A 25,430-nucleotide genomic window follows, 5' to 3' on the forward strand; every position below is an offset into this window, starting at 1 on the left:
AAGCTGTTTACCTGCTATTGAGGATGTGAATGGTATCTTAGAAAAGCAGCTGAGATCTCAGAAGTTCTGTGGTTATTGTTGTCACATTGTGAAAGAAAATGCCGGTGTAGACCTTAACTGTGGACTTTGGGTTCTTACAGAAAACTAAAGAGGTTTTTGGTGTTCCTATTTACCTACATGATACATTTATTATCAATATATACACTGCATTTTGTTAAGGAGAGGTGACTATGCAGCTTGTTAACTGACTAGATCAGGCATACCTGTGGCCTATTTTAAAGAAAAGACCATCCTGTTTATTATGAGCATGAGGGCTGTATGGAAATGATGGAAACCCAAGTGGTGGGAAAAGTTGTTAATGGCATCAGATTCATGAAAACAGAAGATGCATATCTCCTTGTTCTCAAAATCATGTCTAGGAATTATTCATGCAGGTTACATGGCACCTTTGCAGATAGCCTTTGTGCTCCTTGAGTCATGAGAGATGTAAGAACTGATTTCTTGGGCATTGTCAGCTTCCCCATGCGCGCTGTTGCTCAGTGGGTGGGCTGCCAGCCTGGCTTTGAGGGCAGAACTAAACCCTTCCGCTTGCTTTCCCACAGCTCTAAACATATTTGCACTTCAGAAAAGTTACTAATTGGCTTCTGATTCAGCTCATGAGCTGGATACCAGTAATTGGACATTGCAGATATTCATCATACTGCAAATAGCTGTGTTTGTGGCACAACTCGGAGTCTGCTGCTTGCTAATGAGCTGCTCAAAGTAGGGCTGTAGCTTCATGCATCCTGCAGCAGGTTGCTACTCTTCATACAGGTGTACATATGACCAAATGCATTTTGAGCCCTGTAACAGGGTATGTTCTCACGTGGAAGAGTTTGCCTTTAAGTAGGTGAGACAGAAACCAGGTAAGGGGGATAAGAGGGGGAAAAACCTAGCTTAGGTTTCTGATACAGAATTGCTGGCTCTTTCGCCACTGCCTGCGTGTCACTGTTGTCATGCTTTTGTGAGACCCTTGTGTGGTGCTGTCCTCAACTAGTTTGTGGTGCTGCCTAACAGGGTTAAAAACCTATAGTGCTTACTCCTGCATTCATTCATGTCACAGTTTATTAGGATGTATTAATGTAGCACAACATGATTCATCCTACTTACCAAGGTAATTCTTCCCTGTGTGCCACGTATGGGCTCCTTGCTCTCAAAAATCTCCAAACCCAGTTATCCAAAAAACCCATCCATCACGTTTTGGAAGGTGGGGTTTTCTGGTAATGAAAACTGATAGTTTTCATTAAATACTTTTGTTATAGGACTACCATAAGCGTGAGAGAATTATCCAGTTGTTTATAACTGTCTGTTGTCCTGGGAGTTGTTATTGTGATGTGCTATTTGGAAGGACTTAAAAAAAACCCCTTTTGCATCATCTTAGAAAGAAATTTGATTACTGGAGAGGAGGTATGTTAGTTCCTAATGGTTGTACAGTGTAATTATTCCTATGTTTTGTGACCTCCTTTAGAATGATAATGATGAAGTAGTGTGAGAGGATAACCTGGATAACTGTGTAGGAAAACTGAGTAACTCTTGGTGGCCACATGAACATCTCTGCTCTCCAGTAGGAATTTTAAGTACACCTGTTCCCTCTCGGTACAGCTGATCAGTCTTTATTTTCCTACCTGCAGAATTGCTCACATTCACACTTCAGATGGTAATATGCTGTCTAGCTGACTCATAATCCATGCAAATTGTGCTTTAGATTTCTACTCCTATCTGACAATAACAGCAAATACCAAATTGATGTTATATATTCTAACAGCCATCTGAACATTGTACTAACAGACGTGGTGTAAGTAAAGCTAATTAAATCAGCTTTGGTAAACACTTTCTCAGTCAATTTGACAGCCTAACCATGCATAGTCTAGCTCACAAAATTGATTAAACTGCTTTACTACAGCATTAGGGGCTTAAATATCACAACCAAGTTAGTACAACACAACGTGTGGCAAGGAGCCTCACGCAGATGAGCAAATTGGCCAACTGCTCACCTGGGAGAGCTCTTCATTCACAGTCTGAATATAGTTGTTCAGATGGTTTGACTTAATGTTTATCTTTTGTACTCAGTTTGGCAGTAAATGGATTTACTCCTCCTCCCCCAAAATCTATATTTATAATTCTTAATGTTGTAGCATCTAACTGCCAAATGCACACTTGATTATTTTTTTTTGCCACAACCAGATAAACTTAAAAGAGACTCCTTTGATGTGTGTAGTAAACTTGCTGCTGTTCAGCGTTCACAGCTTTTTATCTGCAGGTTTGATGATACCTATGATGTACGTAGTTTTTGGGCTGAGCATGGGAGAAGAAGGGATCCAGGAAAGGGAAAAGCTCAGAAACTATTCTGAAGTAAGGCTTTAGTGGCATTATTTGAACCAAAATTGGCACTGATCTAAGGTAATTTTAAAGGTATTTTAACAAACTTGGTTAAACTGCTGTAACTTCAAAAATAGTGTAAGTGGTTTAAATCTCTCCATCTAAACTTGCATAAACCGGATGCATTTAAGCTGGGATATGCTTTCAAAATGGGAAGCAATTGAGTGTAAGAGATAGCAAGTTAACACACCTCAGTTTTTGGTTCCACTGCTGGTTTAATTCAGCACTGGTTTGTACTGCTGTTGAAAAGAGTAGTCTTGGGTTTTCCCATCATGTCTTCCCAGTTGAACTCTCTTATTTCTGCTTCTTGCTTTTGTGGCAGCACTAGCTTTTTTGGTAGGCACACCAGGCCAAGTAATTGGAATTGATCTGGATCAAGGGACAACTAGGTGAATAAAAACCTAGTTGCATGGTCTGAGTCAGGGTGTTGTGCTTAAGGGTTCATGTGGAGTGCTCTCATCGTGTTTGTAGGTGACACCACACTTGGGGGATGACCCGTGATACGCTTGAGGGGTTCCTAGAAAGCAGGAGGAATGCTCTGTTGAGAACCTGAAGGTATTTCAGCAGGGAAAAGTCCTGCACCTGGAAAGGAAGAGCCCCTGGCAGGGATACAGGCTGAGGATAGAGGGGCTGCTCTGTGGGAAAGGCCCTGGGGGTGCTGGCAGACAGCAGCTCCCTTGGCAGTGAAGTTGGCCAACAGCATCCTAAACTGTATCGCCAGGTGCACAGCCAGTAGGCTGAGGCAAGTGATGATCCTCCCTGAGTATTCAGCACTTGTTGCATCACATCTAGGTACCACATTCAGTTTTAGGTCCCCAATACAGGAAAGCTGCTGATAAATTGAAGCAAGTTCAGCAGAGGCCACCGTCATGGGTACTTGCCCAGCTAGGAGGTGTGGGATTGAGCCTGCACAGCTTGGAGAAGAGGTGGGCTCCCAGTGCCTATTTGGGAGTTACAGAGAAGGTGGAGTTGGACTCTGCAGTGACTAAATTGAAATGGGAGTGATTCAGATGAGATACAAGGAAAAGACTTCTCACCATGCTTGAGTTGCTGGAGAGGTTATGTGACCTCTGTCCTAGGAGGTTTTCAAGACCCAGGTGAGTCAAATGTTGAGTAACCTGGGCTGACCTCACAGCTGAGCCAGCTTTGGGGAGGACTTGGTATGAGAAACCTTCTGAGGTCCCTTCTGGCCTGGATTACTCTGTTTTCCATGTCTCTGAGGTCCAGCCAACATCTAGGTGAAAATAACATCAGCAGCTTGGTGACAAGAGAGGGAGAGCTTTATTCTTCCTCTTAAACCTGAAGATTTACTGCTCCTCCTTGAAGATAGGCTTCAGTATTTAAACTAATTTCTCTTACTTTCTTCAGTATTTAAACTACTTTCTTCTTTCTTCAGTATTTAAACTAATTTCTCTTACTTTGCAGTAGACAAGGGGAGCAGATGGTGGGTAATTTTGACTTAGTTAAGAAAGAGTAACATGCTAGAGGAATTTAACTTGTTTGCTAGCTGATGGTTAAGTATAGACTGGCTTGAGTCACATTTAAACCTTTAAGTATCTTTCAGGATTTTGTGGTTGTTTTTTTTTAAGGTTATTTTTAAACCATTTTCTATTAAATGGGAGCATTCTGTTTCTAGAGGCTTGCCCTCAGTTTATTTTGATTTCAGTTGTAAAAACAAGCAGTACTTCCTAGTGGCAAGCTTGAGTTAACTTACTTAACTAGAAACAAAGCCACTGTGTCAAAAATTGAGGTGACATGGACAGTTGTCTCCTTCTCATGCTCACCAATAGCACCATTTTCTCACAATCCATAAATTAAATGTGTGTGTGGGTTCCTCATGTTTTTACAAGTGGCAGTGCGTACGTAAAATGAGTGTTACAGTTTCTTCCCAGCATCCGCTGCTTGATTGAGTCAGTTAAGTGTTATTGACATGGGAGGGAAAAGGGAAAGGGTAAGTCTGCAGCGCTGCCACTGAAAGGGTCACCAAGATCATACTACTTTTCAGGATCAAAGGAAGCATTTACAATTGCTATTTAGAAAGCCCATGTGTAAGCAATAGAGCTAAATCTTTCAAAGCTCGCTGGGAGGTGCCTGCATTTGCACTCTAGGATGTTTTTCTTTACATAATGAAATACACCTTGTAAACTAGGAAGAGTACTACAAGTACGGCAGTACCTTAAACTTTGCCCATGGCCTAAATGGATTGTGTCATTCTCAAAACCTGATAAATCTTTGTAGTCGTACCTCAGACTTCTGAAGCAGAACAGTTTTAAGTTGAACTTTATTTTTGCTCCGCCTTTGGTGCAGTGAGGCCTGTGTATGGCATCACCAGATTATTGCTCTGTTAAAATACTTGCTTACTCTGAGCCATTGCTTTATTTTTCATCCTGAGTGCTGAAAACGTGCTTAGCTTAGGGCTGCTTTATGACTTCCTGTAGGTACCTCCCATGTCACTCCTTCTGACAGGAATGATTTCTCCTTGGATGGCAAATTAAGTTTCACATGTGATGCAAATCTGAGTCAAAAAGGTGAAGAGATCTCCAAAAGTACTGGAAGTTCATCACCACTTTTCTTCTAATAGGTGTTAAGGCCTGATCTGTGCAAAAACCTGGTTCAAAAGCAGCTCTTTAAAGGTTTATTCAGATGCAGAATTCTTTGTATTGCCACCAAGCATATTGGTTTCATATTTGCATTTGCCGTTAAGCAGATTTAGTGTTCTCATTTCTTTATGGTATGCAGTGGTTCCTTCCCTGCTACTACAGGTTTGTGTACTGCTGGGGCATAGTATTACTTGTTTTACTAAATACTAATCCTGCTGTTAGCATTGTTTGTAGGAAGAAACTTGTACACTTAACCCGGTGATATCTGTTGTTGTGTTAAGAGTGGACCTGTTCTGTGTCTGGCCATGGTTTGTTCTGCTTACTCCTGAGCTTGTCGGATCATGAGTAAAATCAGTGTTTTATTCCTGAAAATACAACAGAAAAAGTTACATTGCCTAATGTTTAAATTTGGAGTGTTTTGAGAGGTCTGTGTCAGAGACATTTAATTTCAGCTTCAGGCACTTGAATGATTGGATTCTTGGCTTATGTTGAGATGAATACGGTAAATATGATTAAAGTTTATGGGGCTTTTAATTTAAATTCTTTCTCCGAGGGAGCTTCTAAGGTACTTGAACACAGGTGTCTAAAGCCATTTGAAATTCTGGGATGCCATCTCTGGCTCCCTGCAGCCACTTTAAAATGACATATATTCTCCTGTGTTTTGTGCCATATGTGCAGTCATATGTTTTGGATATGTCAATCTGAAATGTTCCCAGGCACCTGTGTTTGGATGCCTAAATTGCTTTCTAGCAGACAGCTTTTTGTCAGCTTTTTCAGACAGTTATAAGAGAAGAATACTTTGCTTTGATAGTTTTCAGGAAGGAGAGATGAAATAAATAGCAAGCTGAGAACTTTGGACCTGTAGAATAATATAAGGAGTACACTGATTTAAAAAATCCCCAAACAATAGAGCAACCGCTGGCTTGGCTTGGTATTTTAAGAAGAGATATTAATGCTTGAACTTTGAAACACAAACTTAGCTTGTGATGGTCATTTATTTGTAATACACAGTTGTAGCTATTAACTGCTTGAAAGATTGTTGTGGTTTAAGCCCAGCCGACAGCTCAGCCCCATGCAGCCACTCGCTCACTGCACTGGTGGGATGGGGAGAGAATGGGAAAGGCAGAAGTGAGAAAACTTGTGGTTGAGTTAAAGACAGTTTAACAGGTAAAGCAAAAGCCACACAAAAAAGTAAAGCAACACAAGGAATTCATTCCTCGCTTCCCATCACAGGCAGGTATTCTGCCATCCCCTGGAAAGAAGGGATCCGTCACGAGTAACCTACCTGGAAAGACAAATGCCATCACTCTGAATGTCCCACCTTCCTACTTCCCCCAGCTTTATATGCTGAGCATGACCCCATAGAGTGTGGAACATCCCTTGGGTCAGTTGGTCACTGTCCTGTGTTCCCTCCCAACTCCTTGTGCACCCCCAGCTCTGAGTAAGCTGCTCAGCAGTAGCTAAAACATCCCTGAATTACCAACACTGTTTCCAGCACAAATCCAAAACACAGCCCAATACCAGCTGCCATGAAACCACCATGAACAGAAAGCTTTTTACATTAATTTCTATTTTTTCTTTAATTCCTTTATTAAAAAACTTTGCCTTTGCAGAGATTTATTTTTTTAAGGTTTATTTACTGTTAGTATTCTAGATGCCAGGATAACTCTGAACTGGTCTGACTTGAACCTGTACATGCCAAGCTGAGGGGTGTCAGGTGAGACTTGGGGGAGTCTTGTTTTCATTTTTGTTTGTCTTACTCTATCTCCCCACAGGACATGCCAAAGCAAGGAAGGTGACTGGGGGAGACTACAGCAAGATAGGCTTAAGGTGGTTGGGATTGGGTTTGAAGAATTGGTTATATCAGAGTGTATAGTTTTATCACTTTTGTGGAATGAACCCCACAGGCATGATTTAAAAGAAATAAAGTAATAAAATAGTGTGTTTGGAGAGAGCTGTGGTTGCCATGAGGATGTGGGCAGGCTTCATTTGAGATAGTGTCTGTAAGTTGTTTGTAGAAATGGCTACTGTTGGAAGAGTGGGTGAGGTGATCCTCATGGTTACGTTCAATACTCCCTAGTGCTGAGGCTTTGTTGTTTGATTTCGAGGCATGTTTTATAAAGTACACTTGGTTTTGCAGCTGATGGATAATTTAGCAGGTAGAAAATGGTTAAATCTTAGAGAAGTTATTAAAGTGCCTATGTTTTTGCATACAGTATTCACAGAGGCTTTTTGTCCTTTCTGGGAAGCAAGAGGAAATAGAGATTCTAGTTTCACATGTCCCAAGAACCAAATAGGAAAGCAGATTTCAGCCAGAAAGATCCCAGGCCATTTTGGAGAGCCTGCCATCATATGAGATGGTAGCAACCATTGTGAACATTGCTCTTTAACTCTGTGTGTGACTCTTTCTTGTATCTGCTTTTATTTCTTCCTTTCTGTTCCCAGTTTACTGTTGTTTTAAATCTTCAAAAGGGAATAATATTCCATGATTTTATCATAAGTGAGGTAATACTAAGGAATTTCAGATTAGAACCATAAAAGAAAGTTTTCAATTGAAAATATCCTTCAAAAATGATATAATTTATGATTTGCTGCTATAGATGCTATCTTCTAGATTAAATAGTGCTGTCTTGCTTAAAATAGAAATAATTGTAGATCTTTCTTAAATATGGAGATATACTATTTGTTGTCAGTGTCTTAAGAAGGTTAATGTATGGAAGGCACTAGTTGTCTTAGACTGTGACTTGGCAGTCTGGGACTGCAGTTGTGTTTGGTAATTTCTGTTCATAGAAAGTATGCTTTCCCCAGGACTTCTGAAAAAGTTTTAGTAATACCAGTATCAGCAAGAGCAAGTCTAAACCAGGACTGTTCAGCAAGAAAGAGGCACCGCAAGGGAAAAAACAAGATGAAAGAAGATGGAAAAAGAATGACTAATATTGTTAGGATTGTTCTTCCCGCTGTGTGAAAGACATCAATGCGTAGCACAGTAGGAGAGCAGCATAATATTTTTAAGAGTTTTAAGTAGAAGGTATGGAATTCAAAACACTTAGTGTTCTGTCAAGTTACATAAACTGTAGCCTTGCTAAACTCATCTTTTCTTTGCAATAGTAAGGGAGGTTGCTAAGGGGTAGGGGGATGTCAAGTGAGATGGCTGCAGGGGTGTTATGCACAGAGTTAATTTCGACCTACGCTCTGCTTCTCTGCAGAAGAAGTTGAAGAAGAGTCTGAAACTACAGTTGAGGTTGACTTGACGGATAAACAGAAACATCAGCTGAAGCACAGAGAGCTCTTCCTTTCTCGCCAGTATGAGTCCCTTCCAGCAACGCATATCAGGTAAGATGAAGTCAATCTCAGTGGCTGTGTGTTCTGTTGAGGTGGGTTGCCTGCCAGTAGCTCACTTCAGCCTCTGTCCTGCAAAAGGATGTGGTTGATCACAGCAGAGTTGTGCCAGGCTGGCCCATGGACTGCTTTGGAAGCACCTTTGTTTTTCCTTCTGTTACTTCATGTCTGAGCCTTGGAGGGGACAAGAATCTCAGAGCTCTGGCTTGTCAATTAGAGCATCAGTTGGTAATGTGGTATAAAAGGTCAGTTTGCTCTACTTTGGAAGAGTTATTTAATTATTCTTCTGCTGGCCAGAGGATCTTTGATTGTCTGCCCAGGGAAACCACAGATGGCTTCGGAAGGGAGGCAGTGACTCAGTGGTCAGTGCTGCAATTTAGGGCTGCATGCATTTAAACATAAAATTACCCCAACTTCAGTGCATGTGAAGAAGTCATGATTGAGTTTGGCTAAATGTTGCAAAAGCATTTCAAGTATTGTTTTAAGTTGCCCTGCCTTTAATGTAGGAAGGGGCTTGCTAAAGCTCAGAAAGGGTTTATTAATTTTCTTTCTGTAAGCACTTAGGTCATCCTCGGTTTAACAGTCAAGGAAATTCTTACTGTGTTGGGGAGGGAGGTGATGATGGAAAAGCAAGAGCACAGTGACAGGGAGGAGTGTAGCAAGTGCAAAACAGGGGCTCTTAAATTGCATTCTGAAGGAGTTCTCATTTTCTTGTTACATCCAGCTCCCCTCAGCCATTTCAGACCATAAATGACTAGAAGCTGGCAAAACAAGTGTATATGCTCCAGTGGGAAAACCACTTTGTATATGCATATGTATTTTCCCTCTTGTTGGCAAGTGTGTGGCTCTTCTTTCTCATTGCAGACAGAAAAACTGGAAGTTGGAAGTTGTTATATTAGTTTCCTGTGCTTGATTCAGCTAGTTGTTTTCTGACTTTGAGGAAGTCATTTAACTGTCAAATCTCTGCTTCTCCAGCTATAGCTGGAGATAATAATCCTGCACAGCTCGTTTTACTTCCTTTGACATTTAGATATTGAAAGAAGGTATTCTCTTCTCAGAGAGAAGATTACATACAAAAAGTATTGTAAATGTCTCTTCACCTCACAACTCTGGGAGCAAACACAGTAGTGGTTCTCCATTACATATTTCACAACGACACTAGAAAACCACGTGAACCCATAGTACATGCAGTACTGCGCAGCAGGCAGATGCAGAGTGATGACTTGGATCTCCTTCTCAGAACAGGTGAATGCTGCAGGGCTGTGCTGTCACACGTTACCAGGGCCTTTTACCAGATGAACTCTGGAGCAAGCTTTATGTAGTCTAATGATGTTTTAACAATCTAAACTTTAAAAAGAAAATACACACAAACTATACCCTTATTTTGCTTATTTGATTTATCAGTGTTCAGATTCCGTGATTCTTACTAGGCTTCATAGTCTATTAATTAGCTCGTTCTGTAAAAGAGGATAGAAATGTTGTGAAGGTGGTGTACTCCAGCTTTCTCCCATCAGTACTCCAGAATAATCAAGGATGGAGATTCCATGGCCTCTCTGGGTGTCTGTTTCAGTGTGGTGAAAATTTTTTCCCCTATCATCTAACTGGAATTTCCCTTGTTGAAACTTAACTGTCTTCTGCCTCTTGTCCTATCACTGTGCTTCTCTGAAAAGGAGCCTGGACCTGTGTTATATATCCTTTCATTAGGTAATTGAAGACAGCAGTAGGATTTCTCCCTTTAGTTGTCATCCCTTAAGAGTGAACAAATCCAATTTAGTATCATCTGCAGACTTGCTTGAAGCGTATTCAGTGAACTTGTTTAGATTGTTAATAAAGATCTGAAGGTGTTGGCCCCAGGATTGGCACTTGGGAGATGTCCCCTGTAACCAGCTGTCAGCTGGACTTTGTGCCACTCACTACAACCTTTTCAGCCTAGTTTTTCCCACCTTATAGTCTGCTTACTTAGTCCATATGTTACCAATCTGCTTGAAGAACACTGCAGGCTTTGCTAAAGTCAGGGTAGATGACATTCACTGCTGTCACTCATCTTCTAAGCCAGTCATCTCTGTATAAAAAGCTGGAAGATACTCAGCAGTAATTGTCCGAGTAGCTCTTACCACTGGCAGTTTTAGCAAGTTTCCCTGCATGGGAACAACTGGATTTACAGGAGAAACTAAATGGTACAGTGCTATAGACTGACAATGGAAATCTGTTCTCTCAAGAGTAAGAAAACAAAACCTCAGTCCCTTTGGAAGGAAGAGAAGCAAGCTGAAAGTGATTTTAAGAGAATAGAGGAGGCTGAACTGTCTGTAGTTGCTTTTGGCAGCTACAGGTCTTGAACTTTTGCAGCTTCAGCCAAGAAAAGAAACTGAGTTTGGTTGCCTTTCTGTTTGTAAGTCAAAGGAATGAAATTAACCTGGTATGGTATGTTTTTGTTTCGTTTTTAAGAATACACTTTTAAACACTGCTTTTGTTTCATCTTTCTTCCTAACGTTAGTCTATTTACTTTCTTTTAAACTGAATGGCAGAGAAAGTTACCTGAAAACCCCTCTGACTGAGATTACTTTTATTAAAATTCTCCATTACAAATACAGTCATGTCTCATTTATACACCTGGTGCCACTGCTTTATAGCTGAGGTGCCTTGCAGCTATTTTAGCAGGTTAGATTTTTCTGTACAAACCTAATTCTGAAGCTCTTTGGTCAGTAATGTTGAGTTTTGAATGATTCTGATGTAATTTGTTAGCTTTTGAGTTACAGAAATACAGTTTAATTCCTTATTCTCATACTTTTTATTTTTCTATATATTACGTGGAAGTCTCTTGAGCTATAATGGAGTTTCTCTTTTAACTATAGGGATTTTTTAGACTTCACCTTATTTCCCCTTTTCATTAGGTGTAGGTAGTGTAGTGGTAGTTAAACAGGGCCATGCTGCCTTCTGGACACAGTGTTCCTGCAGCGAAATCCATTTAAGAAGGTATAATTGCCTAGCTCTGAGCAGCACCACTCTGGAGTAGTGACTTGTGGTACACTACAAGCTGATGTGCTAGTTTGCATCTCAAAGACAAGGCTTGTTACCTTAGTGCCTGCTTGTCAGGTTACCAGTGAAACTGTTCCCTCCCTATCTGTTCAAATGTGTAAGGTTAGTAGCACCCCTCCAGTGAATTACCTCTTTCCTTCCTAATCCCTGCATGTTACAGATGCAGTTTGCCAGGCACTGTAATCCCCAGATGTCCTTGAAACGGAATTAGGCTGCCAGCCAGGCTCACTGAACACTCCTTCATTACTGTTACACATTGAATGCACCCAGAATTCCAGCGGATAGCTCCTGTAAGCAATTCCAGTCTGGAGAGATGCACTGGGTTATCTGACTTGGGCTTTAAATCTCTTTTTCATTTGTAAGGTCTCAAGAGTTAGTAAGTGATAAACGTGTTCAGATTGCTGGAAAAGCTTGCATTAACTTCTGAGATCATTTGTGATTGCTTTTAATTGTAATACTTTGTAGGCATTGAGTAGAAGAATTTATCCTTGAGGGTTTATCTTGCTATTTCATTATCTTTGCTTAGTTCTTGTTTGCTAATAACTGTGTTTCAGTCTTGGGATTGGGTTTTTTTTGTGGTGGTGGTAGTGTTATTTTAAGTATTTGGGAAGCAGATGTAAGCCAGGAGTTCTCAGATGTCATAGTAAAATCAGGTGTGCATCTTTCGGACTGCTCTGTACTACAAAATGAACTCATGCAAAGTAAAAAGAGGCTTGTATACAGATTATTTGCCTGATGTCAAGACAGCTTGAGAATGGGAGCAAGTTTCAAAGAGTGGTGGCTATTTGTGAAGGGAAAAGAGTATTTGTTTGCTGTCATGTTGGTGATTTAGTTGGTTGGTACAATTGTGTGGGGTTGGGTTGGCACAACTGTGTGGGATTTGGGTTGATGCAGTTGTGTGGGGTTTTGTTAGGGTTAAATGCTGCTTTGTCAAAATTCTGTCTTAGTTAACAGCAGGGTGACAAATATTTAGTAACTAAAACTGAGGTGTGCTGAATCCCCTCCGTTCAGCATTCTTTCTGGTAAGTTATTGAATACAATTTAAGAGTCCTTCCCTGGGACCAAATGTGGCCACTGTGGGACTGTCATGACCTCTTTAGTTGTTCTTTCACCTGATTCAGGCCACACAGTTTTGTGCAGAGTGGTGCTGTGATCTCAACTGTTTGTGATGGATAATTACTGTAGACTTTATAGTTTTATCAGTTGCTAATTGCATGTGTCTGTACCACTAGATCCAAGGGATCGCAGTCACTTTGGTTTTGTGGGTTTCCCTTTGTGTTTCGGTTTGGTTTTCTCCTGGAGACTGTTTTTTTTCCACGAGTACTTCTTGCTCTTCTTGGACACCATTTCAAGATGCTGAAATTCTCGCTGAGCTTGATTTCTGGACTCAACATGTCTGTGTGTGAAACCTGTGCATTATGTGCATGTTTGTCATTATGGAGGGGATTAAAATTACTGTAATAAATCTACGTACTCTTTAATGGGGAGTATTTATCTGATCTGTCAATGGATGAACTAAGTGTTTCTTACGTTTCTCAGAGGATTGTATCTGATGCTTGGCATAAGCAACAGATCCAAACTTTCTATATACCAATGGCCTCAATTCTGAAAAACCTTCTGAACTCTTGACTCTGAAATCTTCATTTTTTTCTGAGTTATGAATCCCTCTCATACATCCCATCTATTTAAAAAACCTCAAACTAAAACACAAACCCCAAACTATCTTAAGATGCTCTGGCTTGGTTTATTACTTCCATTCCATGCTTTAAGGACATCATGAGGCTTTTAAAGATTGTGATTGCCTAAGATAATTTTCTTGAAGGCTGATTAATATAACCGGGGAGAAGATGAGTATTTTTGCAGAATGCCTGTGCATACGTGACATTAATGGGCTTCCAAATAAATCATGAGAAGAGTGCTTTAATTTTCATCAGGAAATTTGGAGCTTTTGCATATTTTTTACATGCAAGCATACAAAAATTGTACTTTAATTTCATAGACTCATAGGATCAGCTAGGTTGGAAAAGACCTTTAAGGTCATCAAGTCCAACCTTTTAAACTATCAAACAATAAGAATCTTGGTTTCCTTCAGTTCTCAAATGGTTCCCTATGTTAGTTTAATACATTTTCACTCTCCCTCCTCTCCCCCTCCATCTTTTCACATTATTCTGATCAGTAATGCAGTCCAGATCACAGTCTCTTGTTACTTCTAGTGGTGGGTTTTGATTTGGTTTGTTGGGTGTGTTTTGTTTTCATTTTGTTAAATTATTCCATAGCTCCTGGATAGAGTAAAGTAACTTTTCTGGGTGCCACTTTGTAGACCTATCAGAAAAAGCAGCACAAGTATGTTCAGTGTAAAACATGCTGTGCTATACAAAAACTGCCTGTAGAAGTATCATGCATAATAAACAACTCGGTTTTATCATACAGGTTTCTTTATGCTGTGCTTTCTTCTTCATGGTCTCATCAGGAGCCACTAATATTACTACTTCAAGCAACTAAAGTGTGGAGAAATACTTTTTTTTCTCAATGTGGGATTCTTTCATTTTAAACACACCAAAAGGTCTGAACCTCAAAACAGACAGGGCAGGTCATTTGATAGAAGAAATGTGACTTTTTAAGGCATGGCACCTTAGGGTTTGGTGGTATTGCCTCAGGATTTCTATCTAGTTTTGGCATCCTTGGCAAACCAGAAGTTTCTGGCAGACGAGGGGAGTGTGTGTATGCATTATATACCTCGCATGTGCCTGTATATATGTCATAGAATGGGTTGGGAAGGACCTTAAGATTATCTGGTTCCAGCCCCCTACCATGGGACACCTTCCACTATACCATGTTGCCCTAGGCTCGTCCAACCTGGCCTATCTATGAGATACAAATTTTAGCTACTTTTTAAAAGCTTGCTTTGAGCCTTAAAAGCCTAATTTATTTTTTCTGGTATAAATTGGACTAGATAAGGAGTGAATCTGCTTTGCACAGGCATGTGCTTACCTGCTGATTTGGCTTGTTAAGAAAAGTATTGTTCTTTTCTGGGTCGAATTTATTTAGAGCAAAGGGACTCTCCCAGTAGCATTCAGCTAGTTCTTATATGAACTAAGATGAAAATTCAGTTTAGGCCAGAATCCTTTTCTCAGATATGGTCTGTAGCCAGTACTAGTAACAGTATAAAAGTGTATTTATCAGTGGAACTTGTCATTCAGACACCTGAAAATCAGTACAGATTTCCCTCTAGTGACATACTTACAAAACAGGAGTCTTTCGTATGGTGCAAAACTTTCCAGTTCCATTGCATGGAGTGATGTGCATTGCTTCTGAGCCGGGCGACTCGAAGATCTTAAAGGTCCTTTGCAACTGAAATGGTTCTAAGATGCCATGAAAAATCATTCCTAACCAGACTGCTGTGGTTTTGTTCAGTATGTGTGTTGCTGCTGCTGCTGTGTTAAAAGTTAGCAATCTTTTACTTTTTAGCACGAATTATTCCCTAAACTAAAAATACCAATGACTTGAGTTTCCTACAGTAGTTTATAGGAAGTATATATGTGGTTATGCTTATTTTGAGTATCAAAGCGTGTAGTTTTACTGTGCCCAGACCAAGAAAACATTCACCTCTCTCTGTGTCACTCAGTGCATTGTTCTTTCTACTCGCTGTTTTCTTGCACACCCTTCTCAGCTACAGAACACAAGATTCAGTCAGTAATGTAGGCTTGAGCAGTACTAGTGTAAACGTGGTTGTTAAGTGGGTAATGTGTTAAAGCTTGTTTCAAGTGCATGTATGTTCACAGACCCCTACATTTACCTCTTAACATTTTCTCCAACTCTCAAGATAGGATCTTCTGGTAGAGTTGTTGAACGTTTTGGCTCTTCAGCTAACAGCATAGCAGTTTAAACATAGAAACTGTGTAAATTGCTACTGAATGGCAAAGTCTCCTTTAATTTTGCCTTTTGTGCGTTTGTCTCATGTTGGGAATGTTTTGTCCTGTTTAGATTGTGACTTGGCAACTGCATGAAAGTTGGAACCTTAAGAATATGCAATACTTGAAAATCCATGTCAGTTGTGCGTGATTGCTCCAAGAGACTGCATTTAATTCTTACTCATTTGGAGTTCTCAAAATCAGCACTCCTGCTGGTTAAAAGATTAAAACTCTGATTTTTTTTTTTATTTTATTTTATTTTTTTTAGTGTCCAAAAGCCACATGCAGCATAAAAAGCTTGGGCCATCCATATGAACTGTCCATACGTGTAGATGCCAGCTATTTATTGGTTCGTTTAGATGTACATGAATCAATCTGCTGTGCATTCTGTTCCTAAGTCTATTCTTTTGAGACTGTGTTAATCAGTAACACCAAGTTTATTGATGTCTCTTTTGGTCACAAATACACAATTTTACACTGTTTGGGAGACTGGTATCATTTTGTTGGAGAGACAGATAGCAGTAGTATTCCTCTATCAAATGCTGATTGTTTTTTGCCCCGTCGTTTGAGACATCTCCTTAAATGCGCAGAGCCAAACTCAAGCCAGTTAAGTATGAATCAGTACAATGCATGTCTGTCTTCTGACATTTCTAGATATCAACTGAATATTTTAAAAGTTAAGCTCTAGTTAGGGGTCTGTTGCAGATTTATAATGATGCTTTGCTTTGCTTGGTTTTAGTGTTGTGCAATAGCTTGCTCTCCAGTTGTAAATACCTTTGCAATCTGGAGAACTTGAAATTGCTGTGAAGACTTTGGTAGGTGTCTGTCAGCATCATTCACTTGAACAGGGGAAGTTCAGGTTAGATCTAAGGCAGAAGCTCTTCCCTGGGAGGGTGCTGAGGCGCTGGCACAGGGTGCCCAGAGAAGCTGTGGCTGCCCCATCCCTGGCAGTGTTCAAGGGCAGGTTGGACACAGGGGCTTGGAGCAACCTGCTCTAGTGGAAGGTGTCCCAGCCCATAGCAGGGGGTTGGAACTGGATGAGCTTTAAGGTTCTTTCCAGCCCAAACCATTCTGTGATTTTAAGGTGTAACATGTGAAAACAGCTTTCACATGGTTAATTCTTTAAAGAAAAGAACAAAGTTACGAGTTGTAGCTCTGGTTCCTAGGCTAGGGAAAGCAACTGAACACCGAGTGGTTGATATGATAGAGGCTGGTAACACCTTGAACAGATATATATAGGCAAGTTGTTGTCTCCTTTCATTGCAAGACCTCAAAGTTAGTTTTTCTTGCAGCCTGATTTAATAACAAGTTTTGTTGGCATTGTTGTCAGTGCAGTGGAATAACTTCTTATTTGTGACCAGTTTAAATATAAAGTACATCTAAGAGCAGAAAGGATTATGAAGGGACACTTCAGTCTCATCAGAATTGAATTTTACATGAAGACACAAAAGCTAACTTATGTGTTTGCAGTTATTTGTACGTTACTGAAGTATTCAAGGCTTTCCCCCAACATTCATACAAGGGAAATTCTGCCTAATTTTGCAGGAAGTAAAAAGAGTTTTTCTGAATTATTAATTTGAGAAAAAGGTCAAACCCAGGTATATATTCCTAACGTCATTGAGACCTTCTGGTGCTATTTGCTAGCAATTCACTGTGTTGGTACCAGTTAAGAATGCTGCTTGGTGGAAGAACATAGCTTAAATCAGAGTCAGTCAGATAAGAGGAAGGTTTCTTATCTCATTTCACAAAAGCTGGGTAATTCTTTGTAGTTTTTACCTTAATTTGGTTATTTTTTTGTGGCACCTTTCAAGCAGAAGACTCCATCAATAGAACAATGCAACTATGGCATTATACTGTTCCAGTCTAAGTAATACTCGTAATACTTGTCTCCGTAGCTTCTTCCTCATTCCCTCTTTGTTTTTTCCCCCCTTTCTCTTGGATAGAATAATCAGATTTTGTCCTTTTATATCTATTCTTTATTTGATATAGCTCCATCTGTCCCAGTTATCCAAAATTGTTTAAAAACATTAATGAATGAAGTTCCAGAACACTGAGAGGAGAAGAATATTATATGTAAATGTGGAGAAGGTCTGGGTTTTTAGATACATGCCTTAAAAAAGAACTCCCAAGTCTTAGTGTGCCATGTGGTTTAAAACACATTAGCTTTCTCTCCAGGGCATTGGATTACTAGTATTGGAAGAAAGGGTGAAAAGTGCAGTGGTGGTTGGAGAACATTTAGAGATGTATCACTGCAAATCTGTATTCACTTATTTCCTGGGCATCTATGAGAGATGCCAGAAGCAGTATAATGAGCTAGATGCTTGGTTCTACCTAGTAAACTATTTACAGTGAGCTGAGACGATTTTCCTCTGATGGAAAAAGTGGAGGAGGAGATATATAAATGGTAGGCATTCTGTTTGGTAAATATTCTAAATCATTAGTGATAGGTATTGCAGGTTTCTAGATTATAGAAAGTGGAAACTTATGCAGATAACTTTTTCTGATTCTGACTTTATGCAATTTATTTGTTTTGTCATGTTTGGGTGAGGTGTTTTCGGGTTTTCTTCATTTTAGGGTTGTGTCTAGTGTGTGCATTTCTAGTATTGCCTCCTTTGAGACTGTCGTGCATGTGAGATATCATATATGCATATAAAATGTTACTTGTGTGTGTGACTCCAGCCATTAGATAGTTAAAATACTGTACAAAGAAATGTAATAGCAAATAGAAATTCACTCACTTACAAGACATGCTGGGGGATTGATCTTGGCTCTTAATGAAATAAAATGAAATGATTTCAACTTGCAGCCATGAAGTATAAAGTCAGTCAGTGAAATCTTGCAGTCACCATGAAAGAATGCCTCTGCAATAACTGGGGTTAAGTAAGGGTAGGCTGTAGCGCAGAGAGGGCATACTAGAGGTGTATGGAATAGGAGCGAACTGGAAAGACAAACTCCCATTTAGCCTTTAACACTATAATCTGTTAAAGTTGACAGGATGACTTTGGTACATGTTCATTTTTGAGAAGTGAATGATCTGGAATTATCAAGACCAACAGCTTCAAATAACATTCAAAGGCATGGTCAGGTATAGAGAAGGTTTCCTGCTTCCCTACTCCTGTAGTTTTTGCTCTGCTGTTGTGCACTGTGCTCAGGTTTTACTCGCTCATCTTCCCATGATCTCTCTTTGGTGGTGTGCTTCTCCTGACAAATGCAGAGATGAAGAGAACTTCAGGAGGTTGTATACTGCAGGTTTAACATGTGGTTTAACCCCAGTTCCTAGGACGTGCAATGGTAATGAATAAAACATTAGCTGTGAAGATCTGCCATATGATAAACACTTGGCATCTAGTGATTAAGGTTGAGCTTAACACTTAATGTTCACTGAAATAAATTTTTTACAATAACTTCTTTGGTGGTATTTTAAAATCAAGGAGGTCTCTGCAAACAGTTCTCTTCTATATATTTGTATGCTGGTCATCTCGATGTGAGAAGGGAGTATTGGGCAGAGGTCCAATAGCCATATCTCTAAGGCCACTGAAACCACCTAGTAAGAGACTAAACTGATAGGAACTAAATAAAACCTAGGTGCATGAAATACAAGGTGAAGTAAGGAAGAAGTTTTGCATATTATTATAAAATGTTAGTTCAGTTGAAAATGATAGCATAAAAAGGGCAGTTGCTAGCAAGGTGATTCAGCACACTTAGCATTTTTCATCCACATAGAATCCTAGAGCGGTTTGTGTCGGAAAGGACATTAAGCTCATGCAGTGCCAGTGCCCTGCCCCGAGCAGGAACACTTTCCACTAGAGCAGGTTGCTCCAAGCCCCTGTGTCCAACCTGGCCTTGAACACTGCCAGGGATGGGGCAGCCACAGCTTCCTCTGCAGCACCCTCACAATAAAGAACTTCTGCCTTATAACTAACCTGAACTTCCCCTGGTTCAGTTTGACCCCATCACCCCTTGTCCTGTCGCTCCAGTCCCTGATGCAGAGTCCCTCTGCAGCATCCTTGTAGCACCCTTCAGACACTGGAAGCTGCTCTGAGGTCTCCACGCAACTTCTCTTCTCTAGGCTTTCTACTTACTAATCGTGCTTAATGTTATATTGAGAGAATCAGTGAAGTTGTAGGCAGAGGAGTCTGAGGGTGAAGAAATGGGGGAGAAGGGGATAAAGAAGGGGTTGGGGCAGTGTGGTCAAACCCCCATTGTGATATTATCTACTGATGTTATACATGGGCGGATCTATACCACTGCTGAATAACAGGAAGCTTTTGGCAGCCTGCACTGAAATGTGTTAGTTAGCGTTTTAATGTGGTCATAGGAGAAATGGATAGAATTCCATGATTCAGTTCAAAAAAGAACAGTATTTTACAGGCCAGTGGCAAAAGCTTCCATTGTTTCTTTCTACTTTGGGTTGTTTTCAAATTAGGAACTGAACTGGGGCTGAGCCACTGGGAGGTGATGCTTCACTCATCCAAGCATTTGTAACTGTATATGTATTTATTGTTTGCCATAGTACCTCTTGTTCCTTCATTGCTTCTCTCTGTCTGAAACTATTCCCCAGTTTGGCAGAATTCCTGTGTATTTGAGGACATGTGTTCATTCATTTGGTTGCTTTGATGTTAATTTTGGTACCTCAAAAGTATCGCAGTGTTCATTTTATATTATATAAAAAAAATAATGTAATAGTTTTAAATATTTTCTGGTAATAACTTCTCGACCTCATAAAAAATTGAACTTTTTACAAAGTAATAGTCCTTCCTTACGTTTGTGTAGGGGAAAATGCAGTGTTGCACTTCTGAATGAGACCGAATCTGTGCTGTCATACCTGGAGAAAGAGGTAAGACATGACTTCTTTTTGGGTAAATACTGGATGGGTTTATGTGTTGGGGTTTTTTTTTATGGCTGTGTTAATAATAAATGGGCAGATAATAGTTTGAAGATCTTTTCTTGAATGATAAGTTAGAAAAATTACATTGTAGAAAACACTGATTCGAAAAATGTTATTGAATAAAGATTTTTTTGCCACTCTTACATGATGGGTTTTGGATAAATGTGGTTGTATTTTGAAAATCATCAATTCAAAGTAGTACGTAACATGTATTATAAAAGAAAATGATCCAGGCTTTCTCCTGTACAGACACTGAAGGGGGAATTCACGTGGTGCCTTTTTCCCCTCTTATTTTATCTTTTTGCTTTATCTCTTTCTTTTTCCTTCCCCTTCCCACTCCCCCAGATGGATTCTAGAAAGAAGAATATTCTGTAGTTAATGGACAGAGAGAGCAAGAGAGGCTCCTGAGGGCAGCTTAGCCAAGGAGTTGAATTCTAAGGTCTCTGAATTATTGCATGGCAATATCTCCTCACCTTTAGTTTCTAGTGGAAGGGACTGAAAATTCTGAGTGTTACCAGGGGAGAAGAAACTTCCTGAGAATTTGAAAGATAATTGTACTGCAAAATACCCTCAAAATACACATATCTTTCTTCAGAGTGTTTGAATACATCAGGCAGTGGGTTCTACCTGAAATGAGCATGTCCATATATTTCTACACCAAAACTACTGGTAATCAGTAATAATTTTCTGCGAACAGGACTGACTGATTCTTCAGGTGACTGCAGCAGGTATTTTTGTGTAAGCCCTTTTCAGACACTGGCAGTGTTTTTATGCTCTTTCCAGATTAATTTATAATGCAAAGTCAATCAGGTAGTGATTTTTGAGAGGATACATGTGAAATTCAGAAAGCAGTTAACATTAATTCTTTTCAAACCCACTGATACATTTTTCTGTATGAATCTTCTCATTACTGAAAGTACTCATGAAACATCCTCCTTATTTCAAATAAGGCTTACTGTACCAAACCTTTGCTCTCTTAAAGCATGCATGGAGGGTTGAAGAAAAACCATTATGGTGTTGCAAATGTGTCTTCTTTTTTAGGATACCTTTTTTTATTCACTGGTGTATGATCCATCACTGAAAACGCTTTTAGCAGACAAGGGAGAAATCCGAGTGGGGCCTCGCTATCAAGCAGATGTGCCAGACATGCTTGCAGAAGGTAAATCTATGATCTTTGATTAGTCAAAAGCATTCTTACCTTGCATCATTACTTCTGCTGACTTTCTGAACTAACCTAATTGGTATAGAGGTAGAGAAGGTAAAATAGTAGGTTCTAGGAGACTGACAAATACCACTGAATGTTATGAAGAAAGGCTACTTGAATAACTGCTGGAAGGCTATTATGTTTCCACGTTGTGCATAACACAGTTAAGGCATTCAGTGTTAGTTCATTTAACCATAAAGTGCACTTGGTTCTTTAGTATAGGCCTGATGATAAGAAGATATTGGGGACCAACCCATTTTGTAGACTCATGGTAACAGAACAAGTGAAAATTGTACTCTCCCTGTCCCTTTTGAAACAGAGACTGCACAGAGATTGTGTTTGTGTCTTACTTAAAAATAGTGGCTTCCATCAAACTATCTCGCCTGTTTTGTGTCAGGACTGAAACAAGTCTTTCAAGTCTTGGCATATCTTTAAAATCGCTGGTATTTGTTAAATTGTATTTTATCTATATATAATCGAGCACAACTGCCTGTGCCTTAGTCTTTTGCTGCATGGGAACTTGATTCTTTTAAACAAAATTTCAAGTCTGGTATGTATTTAGTGTTTAGTGATTTCTAGCAACTGGCAGATTGTTTTCTAATGGATGCTGTTTAGTAGGTCATCTGCATTGTTACTCTGACTTTTCTTTTAGTAACCAGAAATAAGCTTTTAGGAAGTCTTTTCCAGTCTTGTATGTAAGGATACAGACTTGTTTCAGAACAAGTTTATGACTAGAATATGATAAACTGCTATTATTCCTGTAAAATGTGCCTGTCATAGGGAAGCAAATATTTCTGTAGACATTCGTATGCTCAAGAGGAAAGCTTCCCAGACATTAAGATAAAATGACTCTCAATGTGTGTATCAAGTAGTCAGGAAGTACTGATGTGCTTCTGAAGTAGCTGGTTGAATTGCTGGGTTTTCGGAATGAGCTGGGCTTGTCTGCCAGGTAGGAAGTCTTCTCCTCCTAAATCCTGCTACTTAAATTACTCAAGACAGAGCCTAATTCTGGAATAGTGAATACTACATAGAAAGTAAATAGTTTGCCCATGGAAATTTTACTCTTTTTCTCCTTTTAAAATTAAATTCCATATTTATTAAAAGTTAAGTTCCTGAGTTTTGGAACATAATTTCTGAGTTAAATCATTGCTTCAGTTAAATGAGTAGAAGATATTTCTTTTACATCATGAAGACAGGATTTCGCTGGATGTTTTTCTCCCACCTCAGTACTCCCCAAAGTGCAGTAAGTGATGCAGTTGTCTTGCTGACTTCAGTAGGCAATAATAATCCCTCAGTTATTAAAGCTCAGGAAGACCAAGTTGCCCACAAACCAAAGATCTGTTGGTATATGGAGCACTTCTTTGGCAGTTCAGTTGGATTAATCTGCATTTATGTCTAGTGACTAGTGGAAAAAAAAGAGTTTGGGGGATAAAAATAGCTGAATTACTCTAGTTTTGACTGATTGTTATCTAAATGTTTGTATAGCTTGCTGACCTCCAAGGATAAGAAAAGGATGATTCAGCTGTTACTGTGTCTTTATGTAAGCTGACAGCCTGAAAGTTAATCCTTTCACCGTCAAGCCTTTTCATTCACGAAAACAAATCTAAACAATGTTTAAAATGAATAGAATCAAACAAATATGTTTGGAAATGGTGGGATTCTGTGAAGATTTCTGAATCTGGAAATAAACTTTTCAGCCTATATTGCTAAAAATGGCTAATGAATGATCTGTGCGTTGAAATTATTATGCCATAGTGTATAACTTTGAAAAACGAAAAACATAGAGGAGTCACCTTAAATTAAAGGAGAGGACTTAGATAATTTTGAGTCAGTTAGGGAGCACTTGGGAAAGATCAGGTTTTATGTCATCTAATAATAGTATAATACACTAAAATAGAAAGCATTGCTAACTTGATTCCCACATAAAATTTGTCCTTTAATTGAAAGGAAGAATACCTTTAACACCTTTTCAGAAATGGTTGGTAGGCAAATGATATGTTTACAGAAAGTCCCCAAAGCCATTTTTAAGAAGACTTCAGATTCACCCACCACCATCTTATTTCATTTTAAAAGTTCATGGCATATAAATGCAATTCAAATGACTGCAGACATGTCAGTTCAGATTAGGTTTCAGAAGACCACTCAGGGGCTTGAAAAGGGAAAAAGGCCTTCTATATATATTCAAAACCCATGAAATGATTTTGCTGTAAACATAGGGTTGCATTATAGTAGGTTAACAATTCAAACAGCTTGTGTTTTCTGTATACTGTGATAATTTATGCCCTGCCTGAATGAACTACCTTTTATCCCTAGTGTTTATTGGAGAAAAATAGGTTTTCTTTGTGGGAATAGTTTACTTTTCTTTGCTTGCATTGATGTTACCATTTTGTCTGTCCTTGAATAAAACATACTTTAAAACCTGGTGTTTAGGCCAAACTCTGGGTAATGCAGCATCCCCCCCACCCCTCCTGCCTCATGGATGAATTGGATAACTTTATATTTCTCTTTAATTTTTGAAATTAAAGGAATGTTTTCCTTTTCAAAAGACTAAAATGTTAAATAGTAAAGTATTGCAGATCCAACTAGTTTTCCACTTTGAGATACACTGAATCAAATCCTTTACACAATTAGAGAAAACAAATATAAGTGAAGTTTAAATCTGCTTGAAAATGCCTTGCTTAGCTACACTGCTTGTGTGTGTAGCTGAATTGCTTCGATGACACATTTAGTGAAGACTATAACTTTGGAGAAAGAGCAAACTAGATTTCTTTAAACAGTCTCTTACGACTTTTGTTATGAGCATCTTTGGGGGTAAAACTATGATCAAAGTTGTCAGATTAGAATGATATTATGGATGTTTAAAACCCTTCCTTCTCCCCTGTCATGGAATCTTAGAATAGTTAGGGTTGGAAAGGACCTTAAGATCATCTAGTTCCAACCCCCAGGGTCTGACTGGATAAAACCCAGTGTCAGGAATACTCTGTTCATGATCCCCAGAGTGAAATTAAGACACAGACAAGGTCAAGTACTGCAGTCAGTCAGTTTGATTATTATAAAAGTATAATGGTTGCAAAGAAGATGGTTATTATAAAAAGCGATAGGACAGATCGTAAGAAGGACAGAAATGAAGCAAGAATTCAGAGTGCAGAGAGAAATAGTCACCACTGGGATCCAGCAGCATCCCGAGGGTCCGTAGTTGTCATCTTTGGTGGTGGGTGCCCCCAACAGCAATTACCTTTCCCTCCTTTTGTAATGCATTAGGGGGAAGTACCTCTGTTCTTAATGTCACCTACTGCACATTCCTGGTGGATCATGTGCATCCAGTTTTGCTGGTCTTGTGCATGTCTGTCAGCAGTCCTTGTGATGACGGACAGCAGTTCCTCACACCAATCCTTGAGACAATGGATGGTGGAGTCTTAGCTCAGCTTCTCACACCAATCTCTTGACACAGTGGACGGTGGAGACTGGTTACAGTTCAGTCTCTCAGATCCCTTCAGTGCCAAGTGCTCCAGTTTTGCTAGACAACACTTGCTAAACTAGTTCAAAAGGTTTTGAGAGTCTTCTTAGATGCTCTTACTATGCTGGAGAATATGAGACTATCCTACAGCACTGACTCAAATTCTTGCTGGTAGGATATTAAAGAAGGTCCTTTCTCTGCTTTTCACAACACATTCTCCAGTGGTTTATTCTGTGAATACAGCAGTTGTTTGTTTTCAAATGTGATTCCAGAGCAGGGTAACATTGTGCCTCTCTCTACAATGCAAGAATAAAAAGGTTTATTTTAGAGAACCAAAACATGCATTTGGATAAAGAGTATCTTGTTTCAAGTATCCTACTCTGCAGTGCAGGAGCAAGGTTCCTGGTTCTCTGCATGTGATGGCCAGAAGCTGCTGTCTGGTGCATCCACCTATGTTTGATCAACAGCTTGTAAAATAAGTAACTAGTAAGTTCATAAAAAAAATCCCAAGCAAAAGGCAAAAAATAATCCCTTTGGGCAAGTTGTCTGTAAGTATGTGAGTGTGATTTTTTTTTTT

At 39.5% G+C, this 25,430-nt stretch overlaps 1 protein-coding gene across 1 annotated transcript in view; it reads left to right on the forward strand.

Moving 5' to 3' along the window:
* The window catches only part of LOC104406777 (metastasis-associated protein MTA3-like), a gene marked incomplete at both ends in the record, with an annotated part of 34,072 nt that extends 12,721 nt beyond the window's left edge, over nt 1-21,351 (forward strand). Inside the window, 3 exons of the mRNA XM_010015870.1 lie at nt 8,225-8,351; nt 20,078-20,141; nt 21,234-21,351. Of these exons, the coding sequence (XP_010014172.1) occupies nt 8,225-8,351; nt 20,078-20,141; nt 21,234-21,351 (309 nt within the window). The remainder of the gene's footprint in view (nt 1-8,224; nt 8,352-20,077; nt 20,142-21,233) is intronic.
* Nucleotides 21,352-25,430: the final 4,079 nt, after the last annotated feature.

This window comes from Nestor notabilis, unplaced genomic scaffold (genome assembly GCF_000696875.1).
Source record: "Nestor notabilis isolate BGI_N333 unplaced genomic scaffold, ASM69687v1 scaffold12730, whole genome shotgun sequence".
NCBI classification, from domain to species: Eukaryota; Metazoa; Chordata; class Aves; order Psittaciformes; family Psittacidae; genus Nestor; species Nestor notabilis.